Below are 23,167 nucleotides of genomic sequence, written 5' to 3'. Positions count from 1 at the left end.
TATATATATATATATATATATATATATATATATATATATATATATATATATATCAGGTCTATGGGATAAGTATAGTGCAGTCTTCCCCAATGTCTGGGCAGCCACTGCATTCAAAGGCGCTACTGGTTCTGCACAACATATACCTATAATTCGACATCATATAAGCAATCATGAAAAATGGCTAGAGGAACTGGGAGCCCATGTAAGTAAAGTGCACGAGTTTCGGGGTACAGCATTCACTGGTTGGTCAAGGTAACATACATACAATAATCAGATTTAAATAAATTATTCAGAAATTTTAGAAATGTTCCAAAATATGCCTCATTGATTAATTGAAATTTTAGGTATGATCACTATGCTACAATGTGTGAACTACTACCTACGGCGATACCATCATTAGCTTTGTGTCTGAAAATTTGGCTACACGGTTATACAGAGCAGACGCATACACAGGTCGCCAAAAGTTTGGGATATATCGATTATCCGTTGCATATAACACCACAGCCTAGACCAGTGCCGATACCTAGTAATCTGCTTTTTCCGGGATGGCAGGTAGCTGTGGGTATGGAATGGTTTCTCAATTTCAAGACAAAGTTTCATAATATCGTCTCCAATGATCAGTAAGTGTAAAAGTAGCTCAACATATTTAATAGAAGCCTTTATGAGTTTCTTTCTTTAATTGTTTTACTATAAAGAAAACTATTATTATATAAAATAATTGTCTTTGGTAGAATTATGACATGGATGAATCCATGGCAAGTGGCGAATAATTATACAAATCCTATGCAATTGGAAAATTTGATACCTGCTTTTACAGAGTAAGTATTTTACAATAAGATAAATGTTCAACATATATTTCGTGTTTGAAATTGTGTGATTGATTTGATTTAAAATTTGAATTGAATTGATTTTAAATTTCATGAGAAATATCATCATTAATATAATTGTTTTCCATCAATTATGGAATAACTTATAAATGTCTTGTGGTATGCATGTAGGTTATTATTGGAATTGTCTTCCTTGGAGGGTTATCTGCGAGTTCAAATGGAAGCAATTTTCTTTTCATCGATGATCGAGGAATGGATTGGTACCAATATACAGCCAATGAAGAGAAAATTAACGAAGTTGAAACAAACTACTGAGAATCAGCTGAAGCAAAATAGTCGTATGTAGTGCTTTTCGTTTAAGAAATCGAGGAACAATCTAGTATCGGCGAACATATAAAAATCAAAACGTATCAAATCGTCGATATTAGTAATTTGAAATGATACAATCACCAACAATTCCACCAAAAAAGATTGTAATAATTGTTTAGTAACAATTAGACGATTGACTACATTTCTTGGATGTAGAGAAAAATTATTTTTGTATATGTAGTAAGTGGTGTTATATATATATATATATATATATATATATATATATATATATACACATATACATACATACATACATACATACATACATACATACATACATACATACATACATGCATACATCATACATACATATATACACACACACACATACAATGTTATAACAGTAATTAAAACGGTCTATTAACCTTTTAGCGTTAACCTATTTTTAAAGAAGTCACTGGAAAATGCAAAAAAAAGATATATAGTTTCCTAAGAAGAATGCTTTATTATTTTAATACTGGATACAGAAAGAAAGAAAGTTTTACCGATACGAGAGGTGTTCTGTGATACTTGGCTATGAAAGGATAACTATGGTTCTCAGTTACAAGGGTTATTAATGACGATCAAAAAATAATCAAGATTTGATCTCAGTAGATTTTCCTATTAAGTACAAACATAAAATTTCAATAAAATCTTTTTTATTAGACAACTAAGATTGTGATTATATATACATATAGTAGATTTAAAATATGAAAAGATTATATTGCAAAGTTAAAACTTGTAAATTAAGTTGTATTGTTACAGCCTATTTTTATGTAAGTGCTTGATATGTAACTCGTACATCTATATATTAATGAATATCATTGATAACATATTAGACATTCATAAATATGTTTCATATTTTGTCATAGAATTAAACTTTTGGCTATATTGCACTTAACCAAATATTCAATGTGATGTATTCTACATATATTCCTTACATGTGACGGTTCTTAATTTGCTTTCTAGTGATGAATGGTATTATATCAATCTGTATATGTGTGCATGTGTACACGCGGTGCGCGCGCGCGTGCGCGTGTACAAATATAACAATATTTCTCTTTAATGCATTATTATATGAAAAACTAATTTGAAGTAAACATGTAGGGTAGAATAATATAGTTATGAGGATAATTATAATAATTATGAATAAATCAGATCATATATCGTATGTTTATATGTCTTCTGCTTGCATTCTTATTTAATGCTTTCGATATCACGGGATGTCAACGTGTAAGAGAGCGTATCATCTCTCGTATGTTTGTACAATATCATGTAACCTATGAGCTGTCAGTTCACATTACCATGTCAAAAATTAAAGAACGCGACGAGCAAGAGGCTTTAAAATTGGACGAATACTATAAGCGAACTTTGTTGAACGTTAGACCATACATATCGAATTTAAAATCTTTGGAAGAAGCAAATTTGTGCAAGATTTGGTTCGATAAACTGAATGCTACTATTTCGCAGCGTAATTTGAGAAATGAATATTTATTAGAGCTTTCGCGCCAGCTAAAAGCAGGCACACTCGAAGGAATATTCAAGACTCAACCTCCCAATGACTTATTAATACCGTTACCATCGTCCCGTCATGCGGTATTTCGTTATTCTTCTAACTTTTTTTTTAAACCACAAAATTGTTCATCTCAAAAATATTTCAAAAGTATATGATATATATATATATATATATATATATATATATATATATATATATAAACTATGTGTATATGTGCTTATATGTGGCATAGTATATGAAAGGAAATCATCAATTATTATTTAAAATGATCTATAATAGATATTTTAGTCATATGCTTTTTTACATTATTCTTCAATTTTCACTTTTATTAGGTTTACATAAGTTCATCTTTGAGTAGTGGATTGTCTGGTCATGACAGAAACTATCATAATTGCTTCATGCTAAATAGGAAATCAAGCCAAAAAAACTATCCACAAAACAGAATGAGATGTCATGATTCTGAATCGACAACTTGTACGACTCCACAAGTATATTGTAATAATGAAACTATTATAGAACGGAATCATCTAAAACTTTACAAACATCGTATCGATATGTTAACTGTCGCGCTCGAGAATTTTCGGATTCAAAATGAGCAATTAAAACAAGAATTAGATAAGTATCGAGAAAATACAGTGGACAACGAAGTGTTTCCATTGCGAAATCATGTTAAAGAGCTAACGAGCCAGCAACAAAGTCAAAACTTTACATGGAAAATTAAATCGCTTAAGAAAACTATTGCGAAGCTGAGAAAATTAAACAGCACCATAGAGAACGTTTACGAAAAAAAATTACAGCGTATCGTCAAAGTATTGGAAGATATTTTACTGGAAAACATTATATCATTTTTTCTTTTTTTATACATTATTGGCAGTTTTATAATTCATAATTTATATATACGACGTTACAGAATAAGAATCTAGAAATCAAAGTTTTGCAACTGCAATTCCAAGAACGAGCAAGCGATATATTTTTGTCTCTATGCTCAGAAAAACAGAATGAGTTACACAACTTGGTATCATCTTTAGAGAAAAGATACAAGACACTCTTAACAAATGCTGACGCTGCCATTGAAAGCCAACGAGAAGAGTACATTACGGTATTCTTCATTTATAAAATAATTTCTGTTGTGCATTTTCTGTTACAACTACACAATTTTTAATGTTATAAGTTCTTTTTTAAATGAAATGTATAAGGATTTAGGAATCCAACGATCTCTTTCTGTTTTTTATGTATAAATTTATTGCCGCATTTTTAGACATAGAAATAATTAGCACACATTCATAACTAATATATGATATTTTCTTAGAAAATAGCCGCACTTGAAGCTGAACTGTGCCATTTGAGAAATAATCTTCGATCTAAATCCGAATACATGTGACTGCGAATGACATCCTAATATTTTATTATAATTCTACTTATTACTATTGACTAATAAATGATTGTATAATTGCGTTAAAATTTTTACTATCTATAGTAAGGAAAATACATTTAACATCAAAGTAATTGATTCTGCGAGAAAAACAAGAAGCGAACATCAAGTTATTTGAAATACAACAGAAACAGCGGGTGAAATCGTGAGGTAACATTCGGACTCTTATGGTAAAACAGGCTAAGAGTTTGGAGTTCGAACTGCATTAGATGACATATATATTGGTCGCCATGGCAACTGTATCAACATGATGGAATATATTGTAAACTCAAGCCGTTTATGGCTATGAGAAGGATACTTGTCCAGTATATGAGAAGGATACTTGTTAATTAAGTTGTATATTAATTAAATATGTAATACAAATTGTGTAGTGTAATATGACAAGTGAACAATGAGTCTGTACTTTGACATACGCGTACAGAACCCTGAAACTGCTTCGATAAGCACATTTGTCGCTTGGCACAATAATTATCCCTTATTAGCTGTCGCTGCATATTCCCAAGATAAAGGTGGTTTTGTAACTATTTATGACGATCAAGGTGAACCTGTGCAGGATGTCGAATCGACAGGACATGCTGTGGCACAAGTCACTGCTCTTGGATGGCATCCAGAAAGGACATGGTTGGCGGCAGGATGGGAGAGCGGAGAGTTGCGAGTGAGTGTTTCTTTGTGAAGTTAAAAATTAAAATTGTCTTTGTAAAATGTAAAATAACAAGAATTTGTGAAATTATTTCCAGATATGGCCAGGAGATACTGGAAGCCAAGAATTCAATATTATTGTATCTCCCCATCGAGATCCTATTACAATTCTTCAATGGAGTCAATTTGGTGGTCGCTTGGTGTCTGCAGATGCTGGTGGATCTATAGTTGGCTGGAAAATAGACTCCAGAGGACAGCTCCTTATGACATTTCATCATGAATTAAAGGAGTCTTTTACACAAATTACATTTAAGACAGCTCCTCCAAAGCCAATGATTGACATTAGGTCAATATCTATGATTTATTTAAATAAATAACTTAAGATTAACATTCAATTTTTTATTTATTTTGATTGTGTTCTATTTCAAATATCATTTGAACTAAAGCTTCTATAAGTTTATTGATCTAAAAATATATATATCTAAGAAATAAGTATATCCAAAAGATGGGAAAGAATGTTTTAAATTAGTGTTGTAGAGGATATTTAGTTTGATACTTAGCAGTTAAAATTATAAACATTTAACAATTTAATTTTTCTTAGTTATTTAATTAGGATATCTGATTCTGGTCAATTGATTATTTACAGTGGTTTAGCAAAAGCAGCAGTAGCTGGCGATGAACGAGCTTTGGATCTATTTAGTTCCTGGCGGCCAAGAACCGCCGCACCAATGGCAGTTCCGACACAACGTGACAATCATGCGTTCTACATCAGCACTGCAAATGGTACCATATACTTTGTAGATGTTCAAGGGCAATGCAAGGAAGTATTCAGTACTGATGGTGCGGGACTATATTGCCTGTTGCATCATCAAACTAGAGATTCGATTATTGTCATGACAGAGGGATTAAATATCGGGCACTTTCAAGCAGATGCAATTAGCGGGGAACTTATTGAGTTGACGAAGGTATTGATAAAAATACCATGAGTTGCTTGTCTAAGTCCATAGAATCAATCGGTGTGTGATCGGTGTGCAACCTTATATTATTTATGTGTGAAATCTTGTTTTAGGTAAAACTGAGCGGCAGAAGCGATACAACGCGCACCAACGCCACTCTATGCTGGATCAGTGGCAACACCTTGGCTGTACTTACAGGTGAACTCGCTGTACGTTGCTGGGATCTTCACACAGGTGACACGTACGTTCTGTCACCTCCAGACCACTTATCCAGTGGAAATATCGCCACTCCTCAAGAAATGTGCACCAGTTTGGCGTTCTGCAAGGCCAATGGTAACATCTACTTTGAGATAATTGTCAGTAATAAAGGAAGTTACTGTGATATATGTTCCAAAACTTCCAAAGCAGGACTCGCGAAATACAATTAGTTGTGCAATATCGTAGTTACACGTTTAGTTAATATCGTAGTTAACACCATCGTTGAAGCAAATGTCGAGACAAGCTAAATAACATTTTGCATCTTTAGACACTTTGGCTGCCGGCACCAACTTGGGAACGATTTATTTATGGAAGCGGAAAAACGTGTCCGAGTGCGATGAAAACGCCTGGCCGAGTATTCCGGAGTCCTGTTCGATCCACGGCACAGTAAAGCAATTAATGTGGGGCACCAGCTTATCGCGGAATTCTCTTTTGGCTGTGAATTGCATCACCAATGTTTTCATTCTACATCAGCAGCCAATGTGTGCTGTGTATAACGACGGTGTTTGCGCTAGTCAACTGACTCCCACACAGATTCTGCTCGAGCTGGACGAACAGACTTACATGCTGAAGACGGAGATTCAAGTGCAGGTCGTCGCAGTAACGAGGGAATACGTCGCCGTCTCGTCCGGCAGGCAAATAATCGTGAACCGTATCAACCGAGGTGCCAATTTGAGTACGACTTCATTAGCGACCTTCAGCTGCGACACGGAAAAGATGTTGATCTACGAGCACACGTTGATCGTGTTGACTCCGATGATCATTCAGCTGCGATCCGTGGAAGGCTCTATCATTCAAACACTTCCCACTCTGCCGGAAGAGGGTGAACCAATTACGATGGAGTTAACAGGTGATTGTCATCTCTGAAACCTGCGGTTTTTCAGAGTTAATAACTTAATAATCTAATATCGAAATATTTATATTATTCGTTAAGTATTAAACTCGCTATTGCCATTGTTCGTAGGGCAATATTTGACCGTGGCGTCGTTAAACGGTATCTTGAAGATTTGGGATTTAGGCAAGCGCGAGGCTAAGCTACATACTCGAGCTATGGCAACGTACGAGGCGATCAGTGATTTTGCCGAGATTATCGAGGCCAGATGTAACGCAGATTGCCACTGCGTTTCCATCACTGTCGCTATGGCGAACCTCATGCCAAGTTCAATTTTATATGTCTGGGATATTGAAAGTGATCAGATTCATGAATTTGACTTCGGAGAGTCGGACGATATCATTGATGACGACACTATGTTGTAAGTAAGAAAACCACAATGACAATACTGCATATCAAAAGCACTTAATTAAATGTTATTTAAAAAATTTAATTAAAATCAATTTTTTTATACATTAAATCGAGTGCATAACGAACTCATTCTTTTACCTAAAATCAACTGTGTATTCCTATATCGCGCATGTGATATTGTAATATGCAGAATATTGAAGTCTAATATCCTCTTTTTCAGAACTGCACAATGCAGGGGAAGATTAGTCACTGCGCACTGCTGGGACGTAGAGGACTCTAGGTTGTTGGTGTGTCGAGCTCAAAGATTGGAAAACCGTGACTCTAAGAACTTCGACAAAGGCGGCAATCAGGTAACGTTCATTAAATTATTGTTTGATCGTCATATATGTATGATTAATAATAATAATTTTCCTTTTCAGATTGCACAAGCGTCTGTGGTGTTGGTATCGTTATTCGCAACGTCAGATCATGGTATTGTTGTGCAAGACGTGAAGCCAATTGCTGATGAGAATTGCCGCTTGTTGGGTGTACAGTCGCCGCATATCGTTATTCTGAATTCTGAAAAAAGTTTGGACAAAACAAGTAAGATAACGCGATTGTTGATGAGGGATTTCGAAGAACTGGGTGACTGCGATTCCGTCACGAAAAAGGCGGTGATGGATTTTAGTTACCATATTAGTGTGGCAAACATGGATGAAGCCTTCAAGGCCATTAAATCTATACAAAATGAAACTGTCTGGAAGAGCTTGGCCAGAATGTGCGTGAAAACGAAGCAACTGAACATGGCTCTGCTTTGCCTGGGTCACATGAAGCAGGCCAGTGCCGCGCGGGCTCTTCGCGAAGCGATGCAGGACGACAGTCTGAGTTTGGAGGCACAAGTGGGAATTCTAGCGGTCGAGCTTGGTCTTCATGTACGTTAAGTATATGATTGAATATGTGTTTCTTGATCATCGTATCCGATAATACTGCTGCAAGTTTATTCAAAGTACATACGTGTGATGTAGACCGATGCGGAACGTCTGTTTCGAGAAGCGAAGCGTCTGGATTTATTGGGACAACTGTTTGAGGCGCGAAACAAATACAAGGAAGCGATTAATTTAGCCAGCAACGAGAACAAGATCCGTGAGAAAACTAGTTACTATAATTACGCTCACGCGCTAGAGCAGCAGGGTAAAGTGGCGGAAGCCATCGACATGTATACGAAAGCCGATTGCCATCGATTCGAAGTGCCACGAATGCTCCTGACAAGACCTCGAGAACTCCTCGCGTATCTCAATAACTCAGAAGAGCCGTAAGTTAAAAAATTAATATATAACTATATTAATCTTACTAATGTCTAAAAAAAATATTAATCTCACATTAATATCTAATGTCACGCAGTGAGATTAAAAATTGGCACGCTCAGTACACCGAGTCGACAGGCGACATGGAGGCGGCCTTACGTCTTTACGAGCAGGCGAAAGATACCCTGTCAATGACAAGGTTGCTGTGTTACTTCGGTCGGGAGGACGAAGTGTCCGAGCTGGTAACCAGAACGAGCCATGCTGCGTCCGCATATCATCTCGCTGCACATTACGAGTCGAAGAACAATGTCTCGCAAGCAATCCATTTCTACACAGTTGCTAAAGCTTATACTAACGCGATTCGATTGTGCAAGGTGAGAAATTCAGTCGCTGTTGGTAAAGGAAGATATTTCATTCCTAAAACAGTTGAGAACTTTGAGGTCATTTGTTCGATTTTAATTTGGTCGAAGAAAGTGCGAGAGAGAATGCATTTCCTTCAAATGCATTCTTGTATTTGCAGGAACACGACATGCTGGAAGAGCTGTGGCCATTGGCTATACTGGCGTCGCGGCATTCGCAAATAGACGTCGCGAAATTCTACGAGGACAACGACCAGTCGGACCGGGCGGTGTTGTTATATCACAAAGCTGGCCTTCTGCACAAAGCTCTAGACGTCGCGTTCAGAACGCGACAATACGGAGCGTTGCAACTGATTATCATGGATGTGAACGCGGACTCTGATCCGGCATTAATACGAAAATGCGCCGATTACTTCATGCAGAACGAGCAGATCGACAAAGCAGTAGATCTGCTCGCTACCGGCAGGAACTATATGGCGGCTTTAGAGCTGATTCAGCAGCATAATATAGCGCTGAGCGAAGAGCTCGCGGAGAAACTGACGGTTGAGAAAGGGAGCAATGACGACGTGGAACATGAACGCTTGAGGATCTCCACGCTTGAGAGAATCGCGGAAATCGCCTTCGATCAGGGCAACTACCATCTCGCGACGAAGAAATTTACGCAGGCCGGCAACAAGCTGCGCGCCATGAAGGCGTTGCTCAAGTCCGGTGATACCGAGAAGATCTGCTTCTTCGCGCAGGTTTCGAGGAACCGCGAAATCTACATCATGGCAGGCAATTATCTACAGTCGTTGGACTGGCAAAATCAACCGGAAGTGCTGAAGAACATCATTAATTTCTACTCGAAGGGAAAAGCGATGGATCTACTGGCGAATTTTTACGTTGCGTGCGCGCAAGTGGAGATCGACGAGTTTCAGAATTACGAGAAGGCGTTGGATGCGCTGAATCAGGCAAGCAGGTGTTTAACTAAGGTAGTGATGCCACGAGACCCGGATGTTCACAAGCAAGCGATGGAGCTGGTCAATAACAGAATGTCAGCAATCAAACGCTATCTAGACATTAAACGGTAATTGCAAAATATGATTTTAAGAGTCGATAATAAAAATTGAGTAACTAAAGGTTCCGCGATATTTTATTTTTGCATTAATGGCGAGGAAAAAGAAGAAGGATCAATTTTAAGATATAATTTATTTATTTGAAAATATAAATTTTGAGATATAATTTATTTTTTACTCTCTTTTGTCGATAAAAGTATCTTTAAAAATGGCATAAGTTTTCTGATTAGCTACTCTCTTTTAGAGTAACTTTTATCGATGGAAGAAAGTTGAGAATAAGAGTCATGAAATATTATTCTTGCATATGCACATCCGAAAGGAGATATATTTTTCATTTGGCAGATTGTTCGACAAAGGCGAGACAGAAACGGCGATGCAGCACGTTCGCCACTTGCTGGATTCTCAAGGGCCGAATTTGGAGCAATCGGTGCGTCGTGGCGACCTGTTCGCAACGATTACGCAGCATTACGCAAATATAGGGGATACTGATAAAGCTTGGGCTACCATCGAAGAGTTGAAACGTTTGGTACCAGGTATCAATTTAAGTTACTACTTTAATGTAAATCTCCTCGAAGCTTTGGGCTACAAAATGAAAGTGCAACGGCAAGACAGTTCCGATAAAGACGATGGGATTGAGGAACTTTTAGGAGAATAAAATTCCATTAAGATCACCACCACAGATTGGAAGAATTTGTAGATAAAATTAGCCTGGTAAATCTAGTGTAACAACAGATTGAATATGTATTCGTTATCTTAATGATCAAGAAATTCCGTCCGTTTATCTGTTATTGTGTGTATAGCAATGTTATATTACAGATATATAGTGCAATATTACAACTTTATAATGATGTTGCGTTGCAATGTTTTGATGCAACAACATTATTGCAATTCTACAACAATATTACAATAAAAATGTATAATTCATTTGCAATATAAAGATGAAATATTTTTGCAATATTTCTGCAATGTTTTAGTATTATATGGAAAAAGTTGGTATATTATAAATGAAAAGAAGACAAAAATATTTCTAAATTTAGCAGACGTTTATTTTTTTTTTTATAAAAGATTTTATAAAATATCCTGTGTTGGATATTACATTATCTTACACTACATAACTTAAAATTTGTTATATTCCAAAAACAAAATGTCTTATAAATATGAGTTTATAAAAATGTAAGAATGTATGTTATAACTGTTATATCATGTAATAAAAAATAAATCTTTCATTTAGAATATTTAATCTATCTAAAAATTAAATGTTACGGTAATTTTATTATATTATTTTATTATATACTTATATGGTGGATGTGTGCAAGGATGAGAAATTTGTTATATATTTACATTACTGCTAAATAGTATATAGCATCATAAAAAGAAAGACAATGATGTTTTCATATAATCTTAAATATTAATAAATATTAAGTATTTGTAATGAATAATGTATAATAAAAGAGTTGTTCTATTCTTATGCACAACACATCTGTTTCATTTATCTTTGCGAATATCTTAAATGATGATCTCCATCTCATTCTGTGTTTTTGTCGTCGATATATCTATATATATGTAATTATACCGGTAAGATAATTTTATCTGTGGTAGATTTTGGCGAGAAGAATAGAGTAGCGCGCGTGTTTTTCTATGTGCCACCAGCTTAAGTGAAACTTTAAATCTTATGATTTTCTTTCATTTCTGACTCTATAGGTTTGTCGAGTTGCTTGTACTTTTCACACTTTTACACCTAATGCCCGTTGCACACTAGTACACTCCAAACAACACAAATTTTCAAAAATACATTCTGAAGACGTTATCAGGACGGAGGGACGCCATCAGAATATTCTTAGGACGTCCTTTGAAAATGTGAATTGTCTGAAAATAGCTAATATCCAATAAGTTTATTCACATTAATTTAATTTTTTACACTTTCACACTTAGTGCACATTAATTCTTTATGGCTTCCGCACACAGGATGCGGTAATGCTTGCCGCGCGACGGAAGTCCGCGCGACAGCCAATCAATATGTTGTTTTTCCGTAAGAGTTAGAAGGTTATTACGGAAAGCAGCATATTGATTGGCTGTCGCGTGAACTTCCGCTGCGCGGCAAGCATTACCGCGTCCTGTGTGCAGGAGTCATTAGAGGTTTTAAAAATGGCGTCATGTTTTCCGTTTGTGTTACGAATGTAAATGCAATTTTGATACACTTTTCACTCTTGCTTGGGATCAAGTGTAAAAAGTGTATCAAAATTGCAATTACACTCGTAACACGAACGGAACTTATGACGTCATTTTTAGACCTCTAAAGAATTAATGTGCACTAAGTGTGAAAGTGTAAAAAGTTCAATTAATGCGAATAAACTTATTAGATATTAGCTATTTTCAGACAGCTTATATCTTCAAAGAACGTCCTAAAAATATTCTGATGACATCCCTCCGTCCTAAAAGCGTCTTCAGAACGTATTTTGGAAAATTTGTATTGTATGAAGTGCATTAGTGTGCAACGGGCATTAAGTGTAAAAGTATGAATAGTACAAGCAACTCGAACAAACCTTATTTGTTATGTAAGTAAAATGTCATTTGCATTTAAGTTGATAAAATATAAGTTAGAAACATATAATGTGTGTATTTAATAAAAGGTGAATTTTCTCGTTAATGTGAAACGAAAGAGAGGATATTTATAATTTGGGGATATCTTATAATTTATGATATTGGAATTCTAGATTAATTTTCGTATGGATATAGAATACGATGAACTTTTAAAATAAATGTTTAAACTCGTTGACATTTTCGTTTTGTTTAACACTATCTTTTGTTTTGAAAAATTGTAACATTATATATGTGGTCCATTCTGCATGTTATTTTTGTCGAGACAGATACATTCCTGTTAAAACCTTGTAATGGATGAGATCATACCACACATACAAGTGACAGTTTTATTTTTTGCAAAAGCACGTGAATTAAGTGGAAGTAAAGAATGCAAAATTCATATTCCAAGAAGATTGTCCACTATTGATCTTTTCCAAAAAATCATCTCTGATTTCAAATTAGAAAGTATTCGCAATCAAATAATATTAGCTGTAAACGAAGAATATATAACTGCAGATATTCTTGAGCTATCAGAGAACGACAGAATTGCAGTAATCCCACCACTTAGTGGAGGTTTGTCCAATAACAAATTAATTATGTGCAATTAATTCTTTATCTATATAATATTTTTCTTCATTTTGCTTAATTCTAAATAATTAAGTCATGAAAATATGATATCATGTGACAAATATAATTAATAATGTATATTTTTTTAGTGTATATAATATGTATTATTTACCTTATTGTATATTTTTTCAGGGTAATCTTTATGATATGGAGGCATCAAAGAATTTTATCAAGTTGCAACAAGAAAAATTGAATGTTGCTGATATTATTAATCTGGTAGTATTTCCTAATTGTGGAGCAGTGTCTAATTTTATTGGGATTACCCGAGATAATTTTGAAAATAAAAAAGTAAAGTGGTATTGCTGAGAATATAAAAATTTAAACATTTATGTTTTCCTCAAATATTTATAAATACTCTTTTTATAGGTGATTAAGTTAGAATATGAAACCTTTGAAGATATGGCTCTAAAAGAGATGAATCATATCTGCGCTAAAATTCGTTTACAATGGAATGTAGAAGGCATTGCTATATATCATCGCATCGGTGAAGTGCCAATATCCGAAGCAAGTGTTGTAATAGCCATTTCCTCCCCTCACAGGGAAGAATCGTTAAAAGCAGTTGAATATGCTATTAATACATTAAAAGCAGTAGTGCCTATTTGGAAGAAAGAAATATATGAAACTGGAGAACCACAATGGAAGCAAAATAAAGAATGTAAATGGAAAGATACTAAATAATCTTTTTACAATTGGTTTTGAACAGGGTTGGGTAAGTTAACTTTTTTCTTTAACTAAGTTAAGTTAAAGTTAATGGCTTTGAAAATTTAACTTAGTTAAGATAAAGTTAACCCATAATGAAATTAATTGAATTAAAAGTTAATAAAAAAAAGTAATTAAAAAGTTAAAAATTAAATTTGTTTTATTTCATGACTTCGGGGTTTCAGTTTTACAAATAACGGAAAAAACAAATATACACTTTATTTGGAAACATGTTTTATTTACAGATACTTATTAAATTTAAGTAATAATGTTTTTTCGAAATTTTTATCGGACATTTTTCGGAATCGAGATCGCTACACAGCCACATTTTGCAAATAGTTGTGCATAAAATTTTATTCAAATATAATAGTCGCGCGTATGCTCTTGTAGCACATCACTCGAGCAAACATATTCGAAGATTATCGAAAATGAGCCTTCCTGCACTGAATAGCCTTTCGACGTCTCGCGACACCTTTATTGCATGGTTAACTGCAAGATAATTGAATTAAAAGTTAATAATTACCGATAAAATGAAACTAAATTAAGTTAAAAGTTAAGTATAAAAATGTAACTAAGTTAAAGCTATTTAACTTAACGTTTAACTTTTTAACTAGTTACTACCCAACCCTGGTTTTTTGTTTTGCATGCAATGTTTTTTGTAATGCATGCAATGATTGTATTTTCTTAATTTGGAATTTGTTATCACTGTTGTTTACTACTAAATATAAGATGTCTAAGTTTTACATTTCCTTCTTTTGTTTGAGATTTTTTCCATTAATTTTGAATGCTAGGACTTCTATCCTCGATTGTTTTATTTTAATTATACTAGGTTGTTATATTTATTGTTTCTTCTTTAGTAGCTAGAGATTTTGTATCTTGACATCTATTATAGCAGACATGCCATATGTGCTTGTCTATAATATGTAATACAAAACTCTAAATATAGAACAAGGATGTGTCCTGAATTTATGTTGAGTAAACTGTTAATCACAGGTTTTTAAAGATATTAAAGTTTGCCTCTATATGTTTCAAAAGTCTGTTATGAACAATTGGTTCAATAGATTTGAATAAATTATATGAAACTAGCTGTAGCATATATTTTTTTTTATAGTAAGTAATAATACACCAGAGGTGGAAAACGTTATTAAGTCTACAACTCGCAAGACAAATAATATTCAAGCAACTGCAAATATAAATGAAGAAATACAAGATAACGTTGTTATTGATCCTAATCACGTACAAATCCAAGTGAGCACCAAAGAATTAAATCGTAGGATAGAATCATTCATTGAAAGAAAACGTCGGCAAATAAATATTATGAATCAGCGAGAGTTTTGCTGTCACAGGTTGGTTTATCATTATCACTGAGATAAATATAATTACATATGTAATCATATTATGTTGAAATGTATAATTAGTTTTATATAATTTCATAATCTATATGGTATATAAGTCATATGACTTCCTATATGTAATTGTTACAATAAATTAACTGCGTATTCTAACTACAAATAATATTCACAGTGAACAGAATGAAGATAATGAAAACTCTTGTGCAAGAGTAGATGCCGTTCTCGTACAGCGCAATGATTCTAAAAGTCATATGAAAGGTAATATATATTATATAATTTTTGTATTTTCACGGATATAGGTTCTTTCATAACTTTATTTTATATATTTTACTCATTTCATGTTAACTCACTTTTCTCACGTACTATTTTATTTTGTAATAAATACATCAATTTACAACAGCTTTCAAAGAAAGATAAAAGTTTTAAGCAAATGTATGTGGCAAGAATTATATGCGTAGAACTTTCTGCTTCAGACGTCATAACTCAAGATTGTTATTGTAGATAACGCTGGGGAGGGGATAGATAAGAAAGTCACTTAATTTCTTTTTCAATCTAGATTATATTAAATTATTGAGACTTTCCTTCCTCAACTGATAATTGTATAATTAATACGGTAGAGAAATTGTATAATTGAAATTTGTAGTTAGAATTTGTGTAATTAATGTTCAAATTGTCGAGTCTCGAAAATTTAGGAATAATTGTGCTTATTTTATGCAAGAGAGCTTAAAGATTTTATAATACATGTTTGCAATTACTTTCAGTTCACCGAGTATTTAACACATGGGGACCTCAAACAGTCAATCACTCACTTTTACACAAAGCAACAAATAGTACAAGTCCCAAGACTGCAAACTCCTTCCCTATATTGGATGACAGAATTTCTGTGACAGAGCGTATATTAGGGATTAATAAACCCGTGCCCAAAGATATTTACGAAAGATTGAAAATTATTGAAGATAAAATATTATATTTAGAAGGAATATCACCAGAATACAAAGAATTTTGGGTATACCATACTTATTTTGCACATTTATTTACTATTATAACGAAAAAAGATAATATTTTATATACATTCTACATGATAGATATGAGACTATGAAAAAAACATGCCCTATTTATCACATATCATAAAAGAAACTAAATTATTTTTTATTGTTCATACATTGTATTTTTTTAATTTTTATATACATAAAATTTTCTAAATTTGTGTAGGTAACGAAAGATATCGATATTTTAAAAGGCAATATCAAATCTACTCAGAAAAAAGTAAGTGTTACATTTAATACACTATATACAATGTGATAATTGTTAAGATTTTGATTTTCAACGACTGTTTTCAGTAATTGTCGATTGTATTAACGTAAATTTCATTAGATTTACTAGTGCAAATCTTAAAGTATGAAGGTAATTCGTTGTTACATTAGTTTGACACCAAAAAATGTCATATTTCAGATATATTCTACGGCAGAATTTGACTCTAAGTTACACAAGCTAGAGGAAAAACGACGAAAAATAAATTAGCGATACTGTAACAATGCACAAACACGTCGGATAATCGATTCATGTAATTCACTTATAATTTCTATAGTTGTAAAAGTAGTAAGTAATAAAAATATATATTTCTGTGACATTGTAATGCATTCATTTTCTTTTGAACTGGTGCGTGTACACCGCGATTTCGTAGCTGCACTTGCGTATTGAGCTTGTCACAACTAGAGAACCTCTATTAGAAAGAATCGCCAACTTGGTCATATAATCACTGGCTGGCTGGCTGGCAGATTTGACATTGCGACGCCAATGTAGAACACATATATACAGGGTGTGCCAAAATTGTGGAAATGGTCGAATATCTCGAAGAAAATCATTTTTTAAGGAAAATATTTCAGACAAAAGTTGTAGGATTTCAAATCTATTTAATAATCGTATTAGTTTAAAGTCAAAACTGATACAGCCATTAAATAGATTTGGAACCCTACAACTTTTGTCTGAAATATTTTCTTAAAAAATGCTTTTCTTCGAAATATTTGACAGTTTCCACAATTTTGGCACACCCTGTATATATAATCATCTGTTCAGCATTGGCGTCGCAATTCGCACGTTTGTCCAATTCGTACGTGTTCTGCCAGCCAGCTGGTCACATGACCAAGTTGGCGATTCTCTCTACTAGAGGTTCTCCAGTCACAACCGTCGAAAGTCGCATGGTGGCGTATAAGTCGTCGCGTGACGTATCTGCAACTTTCACGAGCGACTGTACCCAGGCATTCAGCAGTCGATTGATAGGGGCAGGTAGTGCTCGTTGCGCTTTCGTACGATATGGTTGTGGATAGTGCCGTCGGTTGCGGTTTACTTTCGATCGTGAAATATCATAAAACGAATTAGCTGTTTGCGATGCGCTGTTGGATCACGAATTGCTAGATCAATCTGAAATAAGTCGGTGCGGATTGCGGTAAGTCTCTCGATCGGCAGCAAAACACTGCATGTATTTCTGCTAACAGCACACGCGACGTGTGTCGCGGCGTGACGCGACACGTTACGTTCTCTGTCAATGTGACAGGCGCCTACTAGTCTCTGGGTTGATAGTGTTGCTAACGCGCCCGGTGGCAGTTCGCGAGCAGCGATACAATAAATTGTTAGGGTTTAGAATGAGCCTTTGAGGACACAAGTCGGCGGCCGGCGCTCGACGATCTTGCTTACTAAACGTTTTTAGCGGTGTAAATAAGTAAATATGTGTCGCATGATTATCGCAAGATCTAACGATAATCAAGTCCGTCGTGAAAAAATACTCCAATGCCGCGTTCGCTCCCCTTCCTCCGTGTTACACTTTACTTCGCCTGACCTGACCCTAGTTTTCGAGATTTACACGCGAGCGATACACGCATAGATAATATATTTGTAATAATTTTCTTTTCCACTTTAACCTGCGTATTCGACTCTTGTGCAGCTTACAAATGATGCTTGTAGTGCACTCGTACACGTATGTAAAAATGTAATATTTCCATGTATTTTCTTATTCAGCTTTTGTTATTCAGTTTTTATTATTTGATTGTTTTATTTCAACTCTTTATTTTCAGCTTTTTGTACACAACTTTTATACACGCGAGTCTGAGATTTACAGCAATAAAAAATAGATTAATTAAATTAAAAAGAAAAGAAATAATATGAAAGTGTAATATAAAATAATTTTTTAGAAATGAGAAAGATAGTTCTAAAAAAATTCTTATTGTTATTTTTATTGCTATGTTTTGTCTAATATATACATTACATATTAGTGTTTGAAATCAGAAAGCATGAAAGTCCATAGATAGTTATCTTTCACATAGAATATACATTTAAATTACAAAAACAGTAATATATAATAAAGAAATTGTTGAAAGTGTATTCAAACCCATCAGTAATAAATTTCCACACAAAAAATATATATATCACAATTGTAACATTTTATATTGATTATTGTTTATTCATTATAGCAAATACAGGGTAATAATAATAATTTAAAAAAAGCAAAAACATAAAGTGTATAACAATTTTGCAAACTTAGCTATCTATAGAAATAGCATCTGAAAATTTTATGAATGTTTCATAGAATGTGATATTAGATGATTAGATTAGATGTGTTATCTCTGGTAAGCCTAAGATGACTTTCACCATATTCCAATTAAATTAATCCATGATCAACAAGCAGAGAGAATTGCCAACAGTAATTTCTAGCTATGTAATATTTTGCTTTACAAAAATAAAAACAAAAGGTGATATTGTGTGTATTTAGTAAAATAAGATAAGAAATACTTGAATGACAGTAATTTAATAACAAAAAATTTTATTTTCCATATTGGCAACTCGACAGATTATAATAATCAATCGTCGATTAATTTTATTAGAATTTGACAAAAGTCACCCTCATACAAGCTCCGGAAAACACATATTTCCCAATAATCGATTATACACAAGATCGATTAATCGACAAGACTTTTGATTCGTGCATCAATTATTGAGATCGCCGATAATTCGATTATCTTTCAATTTTACAATTTGCAAATATTTATGAATTTGCGGTAACTTCGTAGATATTCAAATTAAATAATTTCGAGTATCTCAAAAAATTTTCAGTTTCAAATGTAATATCAGAACTTGATATTTTAAACATACGTACCGTTTTTAGACGTGCGCGCGAGTATAAATGCAGATACGTATAAATACACGTATAAGATGTGTATGCACCTACAAATGCAAATTCATGCGCGCTTGCAACATTGATTGGCATTTCTATCGCGAGGGTGAAGCCTTAATTTGAATTAAAAGTACGCGCTGTAATTAATTGAAACGCGCGGGCACGAAGTTGCTTAGCGCTCGAGCTAACGAAATCGATCGTTAAAAGAGGAACGTACAATATAACACGCACGATCATGTGTGGCTTACGTGATTTGTAACTAAGATTGGACGTCGAAATGAGATCGAAACTAGATTTTTTTTAACACGCTCTCTCTGTCGATATTTGTTACTTTTACATTAATTTTTATGCACTGCAGAAGTTGCGTTTTAAATTTACAAGTTTCTGTGTCAACCTACTCCCCACACTTGATAAAAAATCTAAAAATCTTCAATTCTTACTATTTGTATTTAAATATAAAATGTAACACACACAATTAATTTATCGTTGCGGTATTTTTAATGGCTTTTTGATTGATTAATTTTTTGTAGGATTTTTTGTTTCATGAAATGTTTACTTCAAACGCATTTTTAGATCTAAAATCAAAATACGTCCATAACTTGTAAAATATAATATAGTTTTTATTTTCTTAAACAACGGACAGTTAATTCGTCGACTTTTTTTATAGAATTTTATTGACAATCGTATTCATAATTTAAAATAGCCACCGTTTCAGATATAGCACAATGTCCCAAAGAAAGAATACCAATGCAGCAGGGAAGCTGAAAGGAAAGCGTTCGAAAGAGCTCATGTCCTCCTCTAGTCTTTCCGGTATGTCGCAATTATCCAACAGCAGTGAAGAGACATTGGAGGCTTTTGTACACAAACCCCATAAATCTGATAATTTAGAAAAGTGAGTCATCTGAACGGATTCTAACACTAAATCGTTTAACAAAGCGCGACATCATCGCGTTAAAAGCCGTGCTTCGAAGTCGCGTAACATGTAATACTTTGTACTTTGAATATCCATTTGCAGCACAACGAATACACGAAATGCACAAAACAACGAATGGTTAATAAATGGACCAAATTTAAGCAAAGCGCCTCTTTTACGCTTTAAGTAAGTTCATGATCATTTTGATCATTTTTCACTATATATTTAAGGAACTGTACATGATTCATTCGTTCTTTACAGATGTTCCGCTTTAGCTACGCCACCAGAAGAGCCACCCGCTAAGCAGCTACATATGACCTACAAGATCTTTCAAACAGACACCAAGCTCATCAATCTTTTGCTACAATCGCACGGCTTAGTAGAGGTGAGTCTTTTTCAAGGCCATATTAATTATTTCTTACAAAAAATCGGAAGCAATTATACCACTGATTGATCTGACGAGCGTCGCGATAATACGTGCACGTGACGTAGCGCGAGACTAACCACTTGGCCAAGTTTGAACTCGTTACGTTTGTTAACAGTAACATGAAAAACAATCTTGGGAACTTGCAAGTGTCTACATTGTTCCACTGTCTTACGTAGAAAGAAAAAGACGATCTGACAGAGAACAGTGCTTCTTTAACTTCGATGAAATCGAATATTGCGAGCTGGACTCGTTTACAATTGATTATAATCAATTATTATATCAAGTCGATATGGGAATATAACTAATCTCAATTGTGTCACGATCTATGAGTATTAGGACGCGATTATTTCGACGATGAAGAGTCAGATTGTTATGTCATTTGGATACAGTTATTCCAGTTCCAATGTGGGTCGGAACACAAATCCACGTTCAAGTTTGCACGTGCAATAGTTATTACAACACTCTCATAATCCAAAACCCAATTTGCCAAGTTGCCGATCTGCCTCAGTCGTTTGTAGCTGTTGATCATATTTAGCACAGTGATCGCTGATACTTTGCTCGCCTCGTGAATATAGAAACACGTCAAATTTGACAAAGTGCCGTCGTTTGATTTTTCATTGTTATTGGACTTGATAGGCGACCCTAATAATTTTGCAAAGTGTTGGTTCGTTAAATCGAAACAACTGTGAACGTGCAGCACTGTTAGTTCCGGAACCAATGAGAAAACTTTTGTAATTGTTAACGCATCCACTGTGTGTCCGAGTTCAATTTTTCTCAAATACCTGAGAGGAGGAGGATCATGTCCTTCTGTCCAGGTAACTTTCGCCCCATTGTTGACGAGAGTATGTAAGTTGGGACAACTGCTCAGAATTTCCTTCAAGTCCATCTGCAAAGGCGTTTCCTTCTCTGCCGTTATCCAAAGGCTAAGTTCGCGTAAATTTTGACCATGTACTCGAAGATAATTGTACAAGTTCTCTAACCATTCTTTCGTCGCCGATATGTTGTGCATGCTCAACGAAGTAAGGTGAGGAAAGACACGCAATGCCTCGGGATAATGCCAAGGTTCGGCAATAGATAACTTTCTTATCTTTGGACACAATTGTGCTAAAAGTTTTAGCTGTACGGGCGTCGTCTCGCAACTGATCGCTTCAGTTAGACTCAGTGACAATCGACCTATGTCTACAGTCTCCACTATATGACCTATGTACTTATATTCCGCTAAGGACTCGAGTTGTGTAATATTTAACAGAGCGAGCGACACACCGGCCTCGGTGACACAAGTATCGGCGACGTTCAGCACTCTTAGCGTATGGCACAGCGGATTTTTGCTCTCATAATACTCCAACAGTATATTTTGTTTTTTCTTCTTCTCTGATTTTGAGTTGTTTATTCCCCATGTAGCGAGTAGTCTCTTGAGTCGCGACCAGCTGGTGCACTCTCGTGCCGGCACGGAGAGCATCTTATCTCTGAACTCCACGTGCAGAAGCAATTGCTTCAATCCTATATCCGTTACTTCTCTCGAGCAAGCCACGTCCAGGACCACGAGCTTTGGACAAGTCTTGCCTATAACTCGAAGCATAGCGTCATTGGCGATATTACGAAGTGTCAAAGTCGTCAGGTTTTTCATGTTCGACAATGCCGTACGCAATAAATTGCAGTCCATGCGAAGCAGGGAGTAGCGAAACAAGTGCAACGACTCTAGTCCAGTTCCTTCCGAAGCGAGTAACTCCAATAGTGACGTTTGGTAGCTGCATCCGTAATAGCAGCAGAGTTGGACCTTCAGTCGTTTTATGTCACGATCAAGAAGGAGAGACAGTAGAAATAGTATCGCGGGTTCGGAAACTACATGAGGCTCGTATGGTACCGGCAGGCACAGCATCCTTGAAGTCTCCTCGATCACTCGGGAGCGCAAACGAGTCGGCAGTGCGTTCACATAGTACGGTCTGATCAGCCGTTTTGCAAAGGCTAGTGCTTGCGTCGCGGTGGATCGTTGCGAAAGCGACTGCAAGCGTCGGCACGTCCCGTCGAGTTGCTCGCACACACGTCCCAAACTAAGCACCACTAAGGAGTTAGGCTGACGGTGAGCGGGCATTTTGCCTTGTTCGCTGAAAAGATGTTTAAATATTCATTAAACTCTCGTTAGATATCTATTACCCGTTATCTATTATTCGTTAGATATCTATAGTTCATTTGCTACGATCTAAAGTTGCCACAATATTATGCTCTGTGAAGCCCGTTTCGCACTACAGATTAGAGACTGAAGATTGCGGATTGAAGATTAGAACTTGAAAATTGTAACAAAGCAAGCCAAGACCAAAGTTTGTTGATTCGTTGAAATCTGATCTTTAATCCACAATTTTTCGTCTCCAATCCGTAGTGTGACACGGGCTTTAGCTTTCTTTTAACAAATTGCTTCAAAGTTAATGAAACTCTCATGTCATCTCTGCCTCTCTTCCTCCTGTTCTCACTCTCTCTCTCTCTCTCT

The 23,167-nt window shown here is 35.0% G+C and overlaps 6 protein-coding genes across 11 annotated transcripts in view; 5 read left to right on the top strand and 1 right to left on the bottom strand.

The window, feature by feature from the left end:
• LOC116849807 (hexosaminidase D-like) overlaps positions 1–3,773 on the top strand; it is a 5,974-nt gene extending 2,201 nt beyond the window's left edge. The window contains exons 6-10 of one of the 2 annotated variants that reach the window (XM_032827359.1): positions 57–252; positions 345–620; positions 732–818; positions 999–1,165; positions 3,024–3,773. In XM_032827359.1, coding sequence (XP_032683250.1) covers positions 57–252; positions 345–620; positions 732–818; positions 999–1,165; positions 3,024–3,049 — 752 coding nt within the window. In that variant the 3' untranslated portion in view covers positions 3,050–3,773. Of the gene's footprint in view, positions 1–56; positions 253–344; positions 621–731; positions 819–998; positions 1,166–1,568; positions 2,347–3,023 lie in introns of those variants that run through there. The other variant, XM_032827360.1, reaches the window with a different exon arrangement.
• Positions 3,046–4,083, top strand: LOC116849808. The gene is made up of 3 exons (XM_032827362.1): positions 3,046–3,500; positions 3,602–3,790; positions 4,001–4,083. Exons 1-3 carry the CDS (start codon positions 3,090–3,092, stop codon positions 4,070–4,072), a joined length of 672 nt encoding a protein of 223 aa, XP_032683253.1. The 5' UTR covers positions 3,046–3,089; the 3' UTR covers positions 4,073–4,083.
• On the top strand, positions 3,935–11,291 carry LOC116849804 (intraflagellar transport protein 140 homolog). Of its 2 annotated transcripts, XM_032827357.1 has the most exons (12): positions 4,322–4,778; positions 4,861–5,108; positions 5,409–5,727; positions 5,832–6,051; positions 6,245–6,826; positions 6,941–7,229; positions 7,440–7,569; positions 7,639–8,130; positions 8,224–8,510; positions 8,600–8,876; positions 9,023–9,927; positions 10,259–11,291. In XM_032827357.1, exons 1-12 carry the CDS (start codon positions 4,515–4,517, stop codon positions 10,569–10,571), a joined length of 4,326 nt encoding a protein of 1,441 aa, XP_032683248.1. In that variant the 5' UTR covers positions 4,322–4,514; the 3' UTR covers positions 10,572–11,291. The 2 variants fall into 2 exon arrangements, with proteins under 2 accessions (XP_032683247.1, XP_032683248.1); XM_032827356.1 differs by having other exon boundaries at positions 3,935–4,778; positions 7,440–8,130.
• A 1,185-nt stretch (positions 11,292–12,476) lies between these two features.
• On the top strand, positions 12,477–16,802 carry LOC116849838 (molybdopterin synthase catalytic subunit). The gene is made up of 9 exons (XM_032827412.1): positions 12,477–12,546; positions 12,860–13,069; positions 13,256–13,411; positions 13,490–13,778; positions 14,934–15,168; positions 15,347–15,432; positions 15,936–16,180; positions 16,387–16,440; positions 16,627–16,802. The coding sequence occupies exons 3-9, from the start codon at positions 13,271–13,273 to the stop codon at positions 16,693–16,695; spliced, it is 1,119 nt and encodes a 372-aa protein (XP_032683303.1). The 5' UTR covers positions 12,477–12,546; positions 12,860–13,069; positions 13,256–13,270; the 3' UTR covers positions 16,696–16,802.
• Positions 16,803–17,436: 634 nt separating this feature from the next.
• LOC116849778 (tubulin polyglutamylase TTLL5) overlaps positions 17,437–23,167 on the top strand; it is a 14,413-nt gene continuing 8,682 nt past the window's right edge. For 3 of the 4 annotated variants that reach the window (XR_004379201.1, XM_032827275.1, XM_032827277.1), the window contains exons 1-4: positions 17,437–17,620; positions 20,058–20,234; positions 20,358–20,441; positions 20,517–20,640. Coding sequence is in view for 3 of the 4 variants with exons in the window: in XM_032827275.1 (XP_032683166.1) it covers positions 20,068–20,234; positions 20,358–20,441; positions 20,517–20,640 (375 nt within the window). In the remaining variant the exon portion in view is untranslated. Of the gene's footprint in view, positions 17,621–20,045; positions 20,235–20,357; positions 20,442–20,516; positions 20,641–23,167 lie in introns of all 4 variants that reach the window. The other variant, XM_032827276.1, reaches the window with a different exon arrangement.
• LOC116849780 overlaps positions 20,634–23,167 on the bottom strand; it is a 3,227-nt gene continuing 693 nt past the window's right edge. Inside the window, exon 2 of the mRNA XM_032827284.1 lies at positions 20,634–22,787. Within this exon, the coding sequence (XP_032683175.1) occupies positions 21,053–22,774 (1,722 nt within the window). The 5' untranslated portion in view covers positions 22,775–22,787 and the 3' untranslated portion in view covers positions 20,634–21,052. The remainder of the gene's footprint in view (positions 22,788–23,167) is intronic.

The sequence above is a fragment of the Odontomachus brunneus genome, unplaced genomic scaffold (assembly GCF_010583005.1).
Source record: "Odontomachus brunneus isolate Ranch 3 - 2012 unplaced genomic scaffold, Obru_v1 Obru_scaffold_126, whole genome shotgun sequence".
In the NCBI taxonomy this organism is placed as follows: Eukaryota; Metazoa; Arthropoda; class Insecta; order Hymenoptera; family Formicidae; genus Odontomachus; species Odontomachus brunneus.
This window is presented reverse-complemented; position numbering and strand designations above follow the sequence as displayed.